Source organism: Rattus norvegicus, chromosome X (genome assembly GCF_021556685.1).
Source record: "Rattus norvegicus strain SHRSP/BbbUtx chromosome X, alternate assembly SHRSP_T2T, whole genome shotgun sequence".
NCBI classification, from domain to species: domain Eukaryota; kingdom Metazoa; phylum Chordata; class Mammalia; order Rodentia; family Muridae; genus Rattus; species Rattus norvegicus.
The window spans coordinates 74,190,073-74,204,655 of record NC_141554.1 but is presented as its reverse complement, the minus strand read 5'-3'; the positions used below and the strand labels follow the sequence as shown (position 1 = coordinate 74,204,655).

General features: G+C 39.6%; 1 protein-coding gene across 1 annotated transcript in view; it reads left to right on the top strand.

Annotated features, from left to right (window-relative positions):
* Positions 1-1,361: 1,361 nt before the first annotated feature.
* The window catches only part of Tex11 (testis expressed 11), a 262,965-nt gene continuing 249,743 nt past the window's right edge, over positions 1,362-14,583 (top strand). Inside the window, exons 1-3 of the mRNA NM_001433345.1 lie at positions 1,362-1,477; positions 1,574-1,635; positions 9,461-9,582. Of these exons, the coding sequence (NP_001420274.1) occupies positions 1,596-1,635; positions 9,461-9,582 (162 nt within the window). The 5' untranslated portion in view covers positions 1,362-1,477; positions 1,574-1,595. The remainder of the gene's footprint in view (positions 1,478-1,573; positions 1,636-9,460; positions 9,583-14,583) is intronic.

Sequence of the window (14,583 nt, the reverse complement as noted above, 5' to 3'; positions counted from 1 at the left end):
AGTAATACAAGCAGTTACATCGGTGCTGATCTCTGGTCTTGTCTTGGGTTTCTGTTACCCTCTGTGGTTCTTAGGAGAGCGTGGTGGTTCTGTGTTGCCTCATAGGGAAGTCCACGGTGATTCCAGGCAAAACGTTTTTTCTAGGTGCTGACATTTAGGGAAAGGGATGGGTAGGAGGGCAGGGTGAAGCTGTCCGCAGGATGAAAGCTTGGTTTTCCATGGGGATCTGTTTAGTCCCTTGGGAAGGGGGAGGGAGGTAGAGAGTAAGGAGAGACAGCGGCAGGTGGGTCTGCTACGAACTGGGGATGAGACTCTACGAACTGGGGATGAGACTTGGGGATTGGGACTCAGGCATGGAGGGAGATATGAAGGTCTGCGGTTAGCCTCCCTGCCTCGAGTGCACAATTTCTTCTTTTTCCGAATTTTGACACTATTTATTTATTTCTTTGCTGGGGTTTTACTATGCTTCCCAGGCGATCTAGAATGCCTTGACTCAAGGGATTCTCTTGCTTTAGCCTCTGACTGGTGACACTAGTAGCCTGTGCTACTGTGCTGGGATACCTTGCCAGTTTGAAACACTGAGTAGCTCTGTGTACACTGTTTTTGTAGCGTGTGTATGAGTGAATTCTTGTTCTTGTTTTTCTATAATCCTGGCCATCTGTCCTTCCTTTGAATGGTAGTCCACTTCTGTTCTTACGTCTAGACCTTGTCCTGATAAGTCTCGTTCTGGTTTCATCCAGTGTAGAGAATTTAGACAGGATTCCAAGGCAGAGAATCAATATATCGTAAAGGACAATTGGGAGTGGTTTTTGATGATGTAATAGAGGGGAAGGAGCTTTGCTCTCCTGAGGAGCGTGTGAGGCACATTTAAAGGCTGTAGTTTCAGCGGGCGAGAGGTTTAGTGGATAGGAAGTGGTCCAGTCTTTTCTTTCATCTTGTTTATTACGTGTGTTTATGTATATATGTGTGTATTATCGAACTCAGGGCCCCGCATCTGCAGCCCAGGGTTTAGAACTACCAAGAAGAAACAGACATTTGACAATACTTCTTAGAGATGCTCTGAGGTAATATCTTCAGAACGAGAGGTTTGTGGGTAGGGGAAGGAGGGCTAAGCAGCGCCAATTCAGCTCAGCGACCGTTAGTGGAAGGCCACGTAGAGCGGGAAAAAGGCGCCAAAAAACGCAGCCAAGAGCGAGGGGGCCGATGGGATATGCACGAGAGTGTTTGAACACCGAAACAGACCAATCACAAAGTATGACTCAATCTATTTGCATAAAGAGGGCGGGGCAGTGTGTGCGGGACAGACCAATCACAGAACATGACTAGCTGTGACAGAGCCCTGAACCTCGCCTTCCGGCCTTGGGCCGTTGGGCCGCCAGAGACGAGCAAGCTTTTCGGTTGCGGGACAGCAGAAACCTCTCTCCTTAACAACGTTTCTCCTGGATTTTCAGCTTCCTCAACTTCCCTGTACTTTTAGGTAATATGTAATGGGCATAGTTGTCTGGAAAAAAGTGTCTTTTTAAGAAATTAGAGAATAAAGGGTGGAGTATTAAAATATTTTCTTGTTCAATAGGCTGGATCCGGACATTTAATACATGGATGGCATTGCTGACCTTAGCATCATGGACTTTAAAGGTAACCAAGCTTTGCATGGTAACAGTTATTTTATGGCTGACTGAAATTCTCAATCGTGGTTGCTGCATCAGCTGCTCTTTTGGATTTTAGGTGTTGTTCCTTCACGGAATCCATGTCTGAATCGTCCAGACAATTTTTAGGTGCCACATCCACCCAGTCCTGGTGGTATTTTGTCTCTTAGCCTTGGCACTCCAGTTATTCTTTCTCTTGAGCTTGGCAGGGTAGCCACATTTGCCACAGACCAACTTCTGAAAGTGGTAGTTCTTAGAGCCACAGCGGCCGGTGGTACAATGTGTGTGGTACAATGTGTGCATCTTATTGGGACGCTTTCCAGACGACGGTGTTCTTTTGTCATGTTGCTTCTACCTCCAAGGCCAAAGAGGCCAGAAGAGCCCCTCTCTCTGACTCAGAACTTTATGTAGCTCAGGCTATCCTCAAATTCGCAATCTTCCTAGGTCAGCTTCCAGAGTGCAGGTGTCAAACACCGCACCTGACATATACTCCCAACATTTGTAACACTGAGGCTGGAGAAATACCTCAAATATTGTTTCACAAAGCAAAACAAAAAGAAAACAAGCTGGGAGGTAGCTCCGAGGCAGTGTTTGCCTTCCACATGTGAAGCCCTGGGTTGGGGGTCCAGCACTTCAGAGGTACACATGCAGGTTTGTCTCTTAAGTTTCTTTTCAGAGTATTCAGTGCTCCAGTTTTTCTCATTTATGTACCAGAAATAATATTTGGAACTTTTTATGAACTAGTGTAAGGAAACAAAATTCACAATCCACAGCTTATTTTCTGGTCATAATCTATAGCTTTTCCCAGGTATTTTAGGAGATGCAGAATTATACTGTTTAACCTGAAAAGTACTATGTTAAAAGTACATTTAAAAAGTTGTTGCAAGCAGATGGGCATGTAATACTATAAATTTATTCTTGGAGACCATGTGGCTGGTTCACATTTTATCTTGTCCTAATAGTAAGGCCTACATAAGGGCAGTTAGCTTGCCTCTAGGGCAGGGGTTTGAAGGAGTACATTGGCTTCTGTAGTATCAAGACAACTCAGCACGGTATGTTCTGCTTGTAAAAATGATTTTTTCAGAAAACTGCTGTCATCCACAAGCCATTCAACATCAGGGCGATAAAAAAGTTTATCTTTAAGAAATTTAAAATTTATTTATTGTTTTAAAAAATCACTGTAAGGGCAGGTGAGATGGCTTAGCCAGTAAAGATGCTTGCCCCCAAGGCTGATGACCTGAGTTGATCACTGAGACCCATATGGTGGAAGGAGAGAAGCAGATCTGGACGATTGTCTTCTGTCCTCTATACTGGTGACATGTTATGTGCATGTGTGTGGTAAGCGCGCGCGCGCACACGCGCGCGCGCGCACACGCGCGCGCGCGCACACACACACACACAAGTAATTCCTGCAAGATAGGAGGCTAGTTTGAGGCAGTATAATGACACCATGCCTCGAGTAAGCAAACAGCATTGCCACGCTTCACATAACACCTTTTCCTATGGTTAATTTGGAGACAAATTCTTATTTTCCTTTCTTTGGATTTTTAGCTTCTTCAGTTTGTTGTTATATAAATGCCCTTGTAACTTATTTTAATATCCGAGTTTAGATTTTCTTTTACTGATATATTTATGATTGTTTATTCCATAAAGTCTTCAGAAAATAGAGCTGGGTGTGTAATCTCAGCACCCAGAGGCTAACACAGGAGGATTGTGAGTTTAAGGGTATCCTGAACTACGTAGTGAATTTGAGGCCCACTTAGCATATATAATGAAACTGCCAAAAATGTATAAAAAATCTTGAATATAGTTGTAGTCAATACCAGCCCTGTCTAGTAGAAATTAATGAGCTACATATTTAATTTAAAATATTCTAGTAGACACATTAGACTGCATAAGGAATTAGATGAAATTAATTTTTTAAAAAAGATTCATTTATTTTTATTTTATATGCAAGGGTATTTTGACTGCATGTCTGTCTGTGCACCGCCTGTGTGCCTGATGTCTGCAGTGGTCAGAAGAAGGTGTCAGGTTTTCTGCAACAGATGGTTAATCCCAGCACTTGGGTGGCAGAGGCAGGCAGATCTCTGTGAGGCTAGCCCAGTCTATATCGAAAGTCCTGGGCTAGCCAAAGCTACACACTGAGAGACCCTGTTTCAAAAACAAGCAAACAGCACCACCCCCACTGCTGCTATGGTTTTATTTTTTTCCGGATATTTAGATGCCGTTGAAGTGGAGTTCCCTTGATACTACTCAAGGCTTTGTTCTTAATGATGGTGGTACTGGGCAAGTTAACTTCTTTATGCATATTTCAGTCAATTGTAAAATTAGAGTGTGTTAAAACTTGGTTGATTGAAAGATGTGTATCAATATATACCATGTTTGAAAATATAAACTCCTTAAGGGAGGGAAGTATGTCTTGGTAGATATTGTTAAACATTTATTGAAGGAATTTATCAAAACCTAATAACTTGTGTGTCTCATTCATATTGAATACAAAGATGGTAGCAGTATTACCAGTTATGTTCTTAATTATTAAATTGATCGTGATTAGTTTGTGTGTGTGTTAAAGATTAAACCCAGGGCTTCAGGCATGCTAATCATATACTCTGCCAATGAGCCTCTGGCCCCTTAGAAAATCTTGATTATGATTTTTGTTGCTGATTTGAAAATTCACATGAGAATTTTTCTTTTGTTTTTCTGTTATCATGAAAATACCATAATGCATAATTGTCTGTGAGATTTTATTTACCAATTCTCTAAATAACTAGTAAATTCTGTTAGGAATGGAAAGGTAAAAATACCTTATGTGGAGACTTAATTATGTATCTTTTGATTTTATTAACCTTTTTTTTTTTGGTTCTTTTTTTCGGAACTGGGGACCGAACCCAGGGCCTTGCGCTCCCTAGGCAAGCGCTCTACCACTGAGCTAAATCCCCAACCCCTTAACCTTTTGACGGATCTTTTTTGTAAGCAACCCCCTCCACTGTTCAAGTTCTTTATATAAAATTTCAGAGTTTGTATAATATATGCATGTCCTATACATTTTATTTTTCTTGTTTGTAGTTTTTTAAATAATAGAACATAGGGTCTCTTTGTGTAGCCCTGGCTGTCCTGAAACTCACTCTGTAGACCAGGCTAGCCTCGGATTCACAGAGATCTGCCTGCCTCTGCCTCCAGAGTACTGGGATTAAAGGCATGGGCCACAACTGCCAGACTTGTTTCATATCATCAGTACATAGATGATTTTATGTATCTATAAAGTCTAAGGCCCATTACTGACAGGAAACGTGTCTAGTTTTGTTTTTGTTTTTTTGAGACAAGATCTCTTTTTGTAGCCCTGACTGTCCTGGAACTCACTCTGTAGACCAGGTAGGCCTCAAATTCACAAAGATCTGCCTGCCTCTGCTTCTCAAGAGCTGCAGCTAAAGTTGTGAGCTACTACTGCTATACAATCTTTGTCTTTTGAAACTGATTTTGCCTAATACGATGAACTCTAGTTGCATTCATTTTCTGACAGATGACACAGCTTTCTGTTGTTCAGGATGATCTGAAAGTCCTGGCCTCAAGTGATTCTCTTGCTTCATACAGGCCTGTTCTACTGCACCTGGTCTTTTACAAATATTTTAAAGCTCCTTGAATACACAGATGCAAATCCATAGATATTAAGGGAAGACTATGTTTTGTGCAGCTTACCTTGTTTATAGATAAGAAACCACAGTGCCTAATACATTATTCTCAGCAAGCAGAAATTCATTTATTAATTGAATTAAAGTTGTCTAAATAGATATACATAAGTGCCTAATACATTGTTCTCAGCAAGCAGAAGTTTATTTATTATTTGAATTAAAGTTGTTTAAATAGATATACATAACCTTTAGTAGCCATAGAAACCAAAACAAAACAGATCTTAAGCTTTGTATTCTTTGTCAAGAAAAGCAGGGCTTATGTGGAAGAAGTGGCAGAAAGAAAGATTGTTAAAAGCCAGAGGTAGTGGATGACTCTAAGAAAACAATATCTTGGTGGGAGGGGAAAAAAGAAAACAATGCCTTCTAGATATAACAGGACTGATACACACATGAACTCACAGACTGTGATAGCAGATACAACACCAAACAAAGTCCCAGCACTGCAAAAAGGAGGAGGACACATTCCTAATCAAGAAGCTATTTGCAATTGATGCCTGCTAGAAAAGGGGAAAATCAGTTTTCTTTTATGGAGTGTTACTGGATATCAACCACACTCTACGGCATGTGCCATGCATACAGTAGTAGTCAGTCAAAACAGACTGTGTTTTGTGGGTTTTTTTTTTAATGTAGAGGATTTTTGTTTGTTTGATTTTTGTCTTGATTATTTGTTTGTTTTAATTTTTGGACATCTCTGTCTATCTGTCTGTCTGTCTGTCTGTCTATCTGGCCATGAAGTTGGGTGGGTAGGAAGGTGGGTAGGATCTTTGAGGAGTTGGGACAGTGAAAAAATATTGTATGAAAAAAGTTTTTAATTACAAAAAAAAGGGAAGAACTAGCTGAGCAATGACGGTACGTGCCTTTAATCCCAGCAGTCAAGAGGCAGAGGCAGGCAGAACTTTGTGTTTGAGGCCAGCCTAGTCTACAGAGCAAGTTCTGGGTCAGTCAGGGCTACACAGAGAAACCTGAGTTACAGACTTTCCCCTCTCTCTTGGGGAAAAAAGAGAGGAAAAACAATAACAAAACCCCCAACATAACACATTTACCTTAGAAAGAAAGGAAGGAAGAAAGAAAGAAAGAAAGGAAGAAAGAAAGGAAGAAAGAAGAGGCTTAGCTATAAGAGATAACAAGAGATAACAGTTTATAATAAGAACAAGAGAGAACCTTCAGGCTGAAAGGTTGTCGTTTGTGTGACTAGCAATCACAAGACCCTGTATTTGAGCACAATCTCCCAAAAATATTTCTGTGGGTGCTTTGTAAATTTGATATTCTTGAGTCTGTTTGCTTGGACAACTTTTTTCCAGCTCTTTACTCTGAGGTAATGTCCAACTTCGTTGTGGGGGTTTGTTTCTTGTATGCAACAAAAAGGATGGATCCTGTTTATGTGTCCAGTCTGTTAGCCTGTGTCTTTTTATTGGGGAATTGAGTCCATTGATGTAGAGAGATATTAAAGACTGATAATTGTTGATTCCTGTTATTTTGCTGTTGTTCGTGGTGGTGGTAGTGTGTGTTTCCCTTCTTTGTGTGCATTTTCCCTTATGGTTTTTTAATTTTTCACTTGACCTACAGTTATTTTCTATTTATGTCTCCTAAGAAGTTACTTCAGTTTTTGATGTCACTTTGTTTTTACTAGGTTGACTGCTGAGGTGCTCTATTACTGTTCTACACTTTTTCCACCTTTTTCAGTGCTGCAAGTTGAACCTATTTTTACAAAATAATGTTTCCTGTATAGTATAGAGTAGATTAAAAATTAAATGAGAATGCATCTGATAAACACCTTGAGTCTGAAGCACTATGGGCATGCTAATCCCACTTCCCCCACCCCACTGCCATCTCATTTGAGATGGAGTCTTATTCTATCCTATAGGCTGGCTCCTAAAGTACTTAAATTACAGGTGTGAGTCACCACATCTTGTTTTTTGTTCTTTCTCCCTAAAGTAGTTGAATGTAACCCTTGTGACATGAAAAAGAATTGTGAACTGACCCTGGCAGACCTTTGAGCAGCTTTGGCTTTTGACTGACTGGTTGAGCCAATGGAGGTCACTGAGGTTGCTTTGGGCAGGGCACATGGATAGGCTTTTTTGTAGACTTTTCCATGTCAGAATAGAAATTTCCTTCTTCAAAGACAGGGAAAATATTTATTTTTTATTACACACACTGTCTGTAGTATCTTGTCTACCTAATTAGCATTAATTGATGCAAGTTAACAGGGTCACCATAATAGAATGATGCCAGAGTTTTAGCTAGCAGGAATCTTGTTAAATTAGATAGACTGAAATCAATCCATAAATTATACTTTATTCTGATAGCTTTGTTTAACCATTTTGTTTTTGTTTCCAGTGTATGATTTTGCTTGATATGATCTTAATGTGACATGCTGTCTTCACATCTTAGGAAGATTGCATTTAGAAACCCTTCTGTGAGCTTCTTTTAATAGTAAATTTCTCCTTTCTAGTGCAACCCTTATTCAGCTGTGTGATCTCTACTCCCTTCCCAGATTTTCTGACTGTGTTTTATACTAAAGGAGTGCAGTATGCCATCACCTCTGCTGGTGTCAATTAAGTTGTTCCACTGCTTTACATTGAAAATGTATTTTGAAGGGATCAGAATTATTTTGAAATTAGTATTTTCATATGAAAGTTATTTCATATGAATCTTTACATTAAGTAAGTTATGGAAGGAAGAAAAGACACAGGTTTAGTTTTTCAAATATACCTATAAAATATAACCTATAGTGTGAAATGTAGATGTGCTATATTTTCTATTATATTTCTGCTTATCCTGTGGTGTCCAGTTAGGGTTAATATATCATGACCAAAAAAGTTGGGGAGGAAGGGATTTATTGGGCTTACACTTCCTTATCTCTGGTCATCAAATGAAGTCAGGACAGGAACTTACACAGGGCAGGAACCTGGAGGCAGGAGCTGATGCAGAGGCCATGGAGGGGTGCCGCTTACTGGCTTACTCATTGTGGCTTGCTCAGCCTGCTTTTTTATAGGACCCAGGATCACCATCCCAGGGATGGCACCACCCACAATGAGGTGGGACCTCCTCCATCAGTCGCTAATTAAGAAAATGCCCTATACCAGATCTTGTAGAGGCATTTTTTTCAACTGAGGTTCCCTCTTTGCAGGTAATTAGTGTTTCAATTTGACATAAAACTAGCCAGCACAAGGAGGTACTAAAGCTTCCATGCACTATAAAAAATATTTGAACATAGTTTGCTTTGTGAAGTCTTTATTTGAATCTATTTTCTAACATGAAATAATTGTAGCATATTAAAGATCTGTTTGTTGTAGTTGGAAGTATAGTTGTATAATATGTATGAGGCTCTGAATCCCAACTGCACACACACCCCTACAGACATACACCTTTTCAGCACTGTTAGATGCTTTTATTGTATTTTATGAATAAGTATAATGCCATTTTTATTCTGTATGATAATCAGAAGGAAAGGAAAAGATGTACCTTATGGAAACTGTGTTACACTAGGTTGGAAAAATTGCTCAGTTTTGATAATATGAAAGGTATCAGTTTGAGTCTACATCATGTTTTTATTTTTTTTGGGCTCTAATGAATTCCATGGCCTGGTAAGATTTGACTATATGGAGGATCTGGTGCTCAGATTGTTTAGAAAATAGTGACATCATTTATACAGATTCAATAACTGGACAATGTTGTCTCTAATTGGACATGTCATTTCTTTTCCTTACAAAGCAAGGCCAGTTCTTCAGATCCAGCATAAATTGATGTTTGACTAATGCTTGCAAGTAATAATAAATATTTCAGTTTTACAGGATATATATCCATTCTCCTCAATTTTCTATGTTTTTTTAAGTTGGAAGGCATCGCTAACATCTGTTTTGTAGTAGTTTTATTTATAATAGCATTACTCTTTGTGGAGTCAATACACTTTACTTTTAGAGAATGAGTAGAGTGATCACCAAGTTCAAGTTAATCCCAGTGGTAATTGTATTCTCTCTTTAGCTAAAAGAAATTTTATTTTCAGCTTTTACTTAATGCTGTATTTATTTGGCCAAAGATCTAGGAACAAATTTGACAACGCTTTGCTAACTTTAACCAGTTGCAATAAGTTCATAGCACACTTACTGTTCTTTGTTATTTCAGAAGTTATTAAAACCATGATCATAACTGGAAATTCATGGAGACTACATGAAATGATTGACAAATTCTTCATGAACATATCAAATTTCAACAGGAAGTCTCTGACTGAAGTACAGAATATTCAGGTTGGTAAAAATATAATTTTGTTCATTATAATTCAGGTGATGTTTGTTTTAAGGATTATTTTAAGTATGTGTCTGCATGTGGGTTTGGCTTTGAATACAGGTGCCTATAGAGGCCAGAGGCATCAGATCCCCTGGGACTGTACTCAGGTCTCCTGCAAGATTTGCTCTTAACCATTGAACATCTCTTTAGCCCCCACCTTATTTTTTTTTTTTTGAGACAGAGTCTCACACTGTATTTGGAGCTCACTGGGCAAGACTAACTGGCTTGCAAGCCATACCGAACTTTCTGTTTCTGCCTTCCCAGTGCTCGCATTATAGGTGTGCCTCACCATGTCTGGATTTAACATGTGGGTGTTTGAGTGTCCCAGTTCAGGTCCTTATGGATGCACAATTTTCTAGCATCTATTGCTGTATTTTCCTGAAGGGTTTTAGGACCAGTGAGATGGCTGAGCAGGTAAAGGAAGGTACCTCTTGCTGAGCCTAATCTAAGTTTGGTTCTTTTTTTTTCTTTTTTTTAAAATTTATTTAATACGTAATAATAATTCTTTGGTTTCCGGGCAAACATCCCCCTCCCCCCTCCCCTTCCTTATGGGTGTTCCCTCCCCATCCTCCCCCCATTGCTGCCCTCCCCCCACCAGTCTAGTTCACTGGGGGTTCAGTCTTAGCAGGACCCAGGGCTTCCCCTTCCACTGGTGCTCTTACTAGGGTATTCATTGCTACCTATGAGGTCAGAGTCCAGGGTCAGTCCATGCATAGTCTTTAGGTAGTGGCTTAGTCCCTGGAAGCTCTGGTTGCTTGGCATTGTTGTACATATGGGGTCTCGAGCCCCTTCAAGCTCTTCCAGTTCTTTCTCTGATTCCTTCAACGGGGGTCCTATTCTCAGTTTAGTGGTTTGCTGCTGGCATTCGCCTCTGTATTTGCTGTATTCTGGCTGTGTCTCTCAGGAGAGATCTACATCCGGCTCCTGTCGGTCTGCACTTCTTTGCTTCATCCATCTTGTCTAATTGGGTGGCTGTATATGTATGGGCCACATGTGGGGCAGGCTCTGAATGGGAGTTCCTTCAGTCTCTGTTTTAATCTTTGCCTCTCTCTTCCCTGCCAAGGGTATTCTTGTTCCCCTTTTAAAGAAGGAGTGAAGCATTCAAATTTTGATCATCCCTCTTGAGTTTCGTTTGTTCTAGGGATCTAGGGTAATTCAAGCATTTGGGCTAATAGCCACTTATCAATGAGTGCATACCATGTATGTCTTTCTGTTTTTGGGTTAGCTCACTCAGGATGATATTTTCCAGTTCCAACCATTTGCCTACAAATTTCATAAAGCCGTTGTTTTTGATAGCTGAGTAATATTCCATTGTGTAGATGTACCATATTTTCTGTATCCATTCCTCTGTTGAAGGGCATCTGGGTTCTTTCCAGCTTCTGGCTATTATAAATCAGGCTGCGATGAACATAGTGGAGCACGTGTCTTTTTTATATGTTGGGGCATCTTTTGGGTATATGCCCAAGAGAGGTACAGCTGGATCCTCAGGCAGTTCAATGTCCAATTTTCTGAGGAACCTCCACACTGATTTCCAGAATGGTTGTACCAGTCTGCAATCCCACCAACAATGGAGGAGTGTTCCTCTTTCTCCACATCCTCGCCAGCATCTGCTGTCACCTGAGTTTTTGATCTTAGCCATTCTCACTGGTGTGAGGTGAAATCTCAGGGTTGTTTTGATTTGCATTTCCCTTATGACTAAAGATGTTGAACATTTCTTTAGGTGTTTCTCAGCCATTCGGCATTCCTCAGCTGTGAATTCTTTGTTTAGCTCTGAACCCCATTTTTTAATAGGGTTATTTGTCTCCCTGCGGTCTAACTTCTTGAGTTCTTTGTATATTTTGGATATAAGGCCTCTATCTGTTGTAGGATTGGTAAAGATCTTTTCCCAATCTGTTGGTTGCCGATTTGTCCTAACCACGGTGTCCTTTGCCTTACAGAAGCTTTGCAGTTTTATGAGATCCCATTTGTCGATTCTTGATCTTAGAGCATAAGCCATTGGTGTTTTGTTCAGGAAATTTTTTCCAGTGCCCATGTGTTCCAGATGCTTCCCTAGTTTTTCTTCTATTAGTTTGAGTGTGTCTGGTTTGATGTGGAGGTCCTTGATCCACTTGGACTTAAGCTTTGTACAGGGTGATAAGCATGGATCAATCTGCATTCTTCTACATGTTGACCTCCAGTTGAACCAGCACCATTTGCTGAAAATGCTATCTTTTTTCCATTGGATGGTTTTGGCTCCTTTGTCAAAAATCAAGTGTCCATAGGTGTGTGGGTTCATTTCTGGGTCTTCAATTCTATTCCATTGGTCTATCTGTCTGTCTCTGTACCAATACCATGCAGTTTTTATCACTATTGCTCTGTAATACTGCTTGAGTTCAGGGATAGTGATTCCCCCTGAAGTCCTTTTATTGTTGAGGATAGCTTTAGCTATCCTGGGTTTTTTGTTATTCCAGATGAATTTGCAAATTGTTCTGTCTAACTCTTTGAAGAATTGGATTGGTATTTTGATGGGGATTGCATTGAATCTGTAGATTGCTTTTGGTAAAATGGCCATTTTTACCATATTAATCCTGCCAATCCATGAGCATGGGAGATCTTTCCATCTTCTGAGGTCTTCTTCAGTTTCTTTCTTCAGTGTCTTGAAGTTCTTATTGTACAGATCTTTTACTTGCTTGGTTAAAGTCACACCGAGGTACTTTATATTATTTGGGTCTATTATGAAGGGTGTCGTTTCCCTAATTTCTTTCTCGGCTTGTTTCTCTTTTGTGTAGAGGAAGACTACTGATTTATTTGAGTTAATTTTATACCCAGCCACTTTGCTGAAGTTGTTTATCAGCTTTAGTAGTTCTCTGGTGGAACTTTTGGGATCACTTAAATATACTATCATATCATCTGCAAATAGTGATATTTTGACTTCTTCTTTTCCGATCTGTATCCCCTTGACCTCCTTTTGTTGTCTGATTGCTCTGGCTAGAACTTCAAGAACTATATTGAGTAAGTAGGGAGAGAGTGGGCAGCCTTGTCTAGTCCCTGATTGTAGTGGGATTGCTTCAAGTTTCTCTCCATTTAGTTTAATGTTAGCAACTGGTTTGCTGTATATGGCTTTTACTATGTTTAGGTATGGGCCTTGAATTCCTATTCTTTCCAGGACTTTTATCATGAAGGGGTGTTGAATTTTGTCAAATGCTTTCTCAGCATCTAATGAAATGATCATGTGGTTTTGTTCTTTCAGTTTGTTTATATAATGGATCACGTTGATGGTTTTCCGTATATTAAACCATCCCTGCATGCCTGGGATGAAGCCTACTTGATCATGGTGGATGATTGTTTTGATGTGCTCTTGGATTCGGTTTGCCAGAATTTTATTGAGTATTTTTGCGTCGATATTCATAAGGGAAATTGGTCTGAAGATCTCTTTCTTTGTTGGGTCTTTGTGTGGTTTAGGTATAAGAGTAATTGTGGCTTCATAGAAGGAATTCGGGAGTGATCCATCTGTTTCAATTTTGTGGAATAGTTTGGATAATATTGGTATGAGGTCTTCTATGAAGGTTTGATAGAATTCTGCACTAAACCCGTCTGGACCTGGGCTCTTTTTGGTTGGGAGACCTTTAATGACTGCTTCTATTTCCTTAGGAGTTATGGGGTTGTTTAACTGGTTTATCTGTTCCTGATTTAACTTCGGTACCTGATATTTGTCTAGGAAATTGTCCATTTCCTGTAGATTTTCAAGTTTTGTTGAATATAGGCTTTTATAGTAAGATCTGATGATTTTTTGAATTTCCTCTGAATCTGTAGTTATGTCTCCCTTTTCATTTCTGATTTTGTTAATTTGGACACACTCTCTGGGTCCTCTCGGTAGTCTGGCTAAGGGTTTATCTATCTTGTTAATTTTCTCAAAGAACCAACTTTTGGTTCTGTTGATTCTTTCTATGGTCCTTTTTGTTTCTACTTGGTTGATTTCAGCTCTGAGTTTGATTATTTCCTGCCTTCTACTCCTCCTGGGTGTATTTGCTTCTTTTTGTTCTAGAGCTTTTAGGTGTGCTGTCAAGCTGCTGACATATGCTCTTTCCTGTTTCTTTCTGCAGGCACTCAGCGCTATGAGTTTTCCTCTTAGCACAGCTTTCATTGTGTCCCATAAGTTTGGGTATGTTGTACCTTCATTTTCATTAAATTCTAAAAAGTTTTTAATTTCTTTCTTTATTTCTTCCTTGACTAGGTTATCATTGAGTAGAGCATTGTTCAATTTCCACGTATATGTGGGCATTCTTCCCTTATTGTTATTGAAGACCAGTTTTAGGCCGTGGTGGTCTGATAGCACGCATGGGATTATTTCTATCTTTCTGTACCTGTTGAGGCCCGTTTTTTGACCAACTATATGGTCAATTTTGGAGAAAGTACCATGAGGAGCTGAGAAGAAGGTATATCCTTTTGCTTTAGGATAGAATGTTCTATAAATATCTGTTAAGTCCATTTGGCTCATGACTTCTCTTAGTCTGTCTACGTCTCTGTGTAATTTCTGTTTCCATGATCTGTCCATTGATGAGAGAGGGGTGTTGAAATCTCCCACTATTATTGTGTGAGGTGCAATGTGTGTTTTGAGCTTTAGTAAGGTTTCTTTTACGTATGTAGGTGCCCTTGTATTTGGGGCATAGATATTTAGGATTGAGAGTTCATCTTGGTTGATTTTCCCTTTGATGAATATGAAGTGTCCTTCCTTATCTTTTTTGATGACTTTTAATTGAAAATTGATTTTATTTGATATTAGAATGGCTACTCCAGCTTGCTTCTTCTGACCATTTGCTTGGAAAGTTGTTTTCCAGCCTTTCACCCTGAGGTAGTGTCTGTCTTTGTCTCTGAGGTGTGTTTCCTGTAGGCAGCAGAATGCAGGGTCCTCGTTGCGTATCCAGTTTGTTAATCTATGTCTTTTTATTGGGGAGTTGAGGCCATTGATGTTGAGAGATATT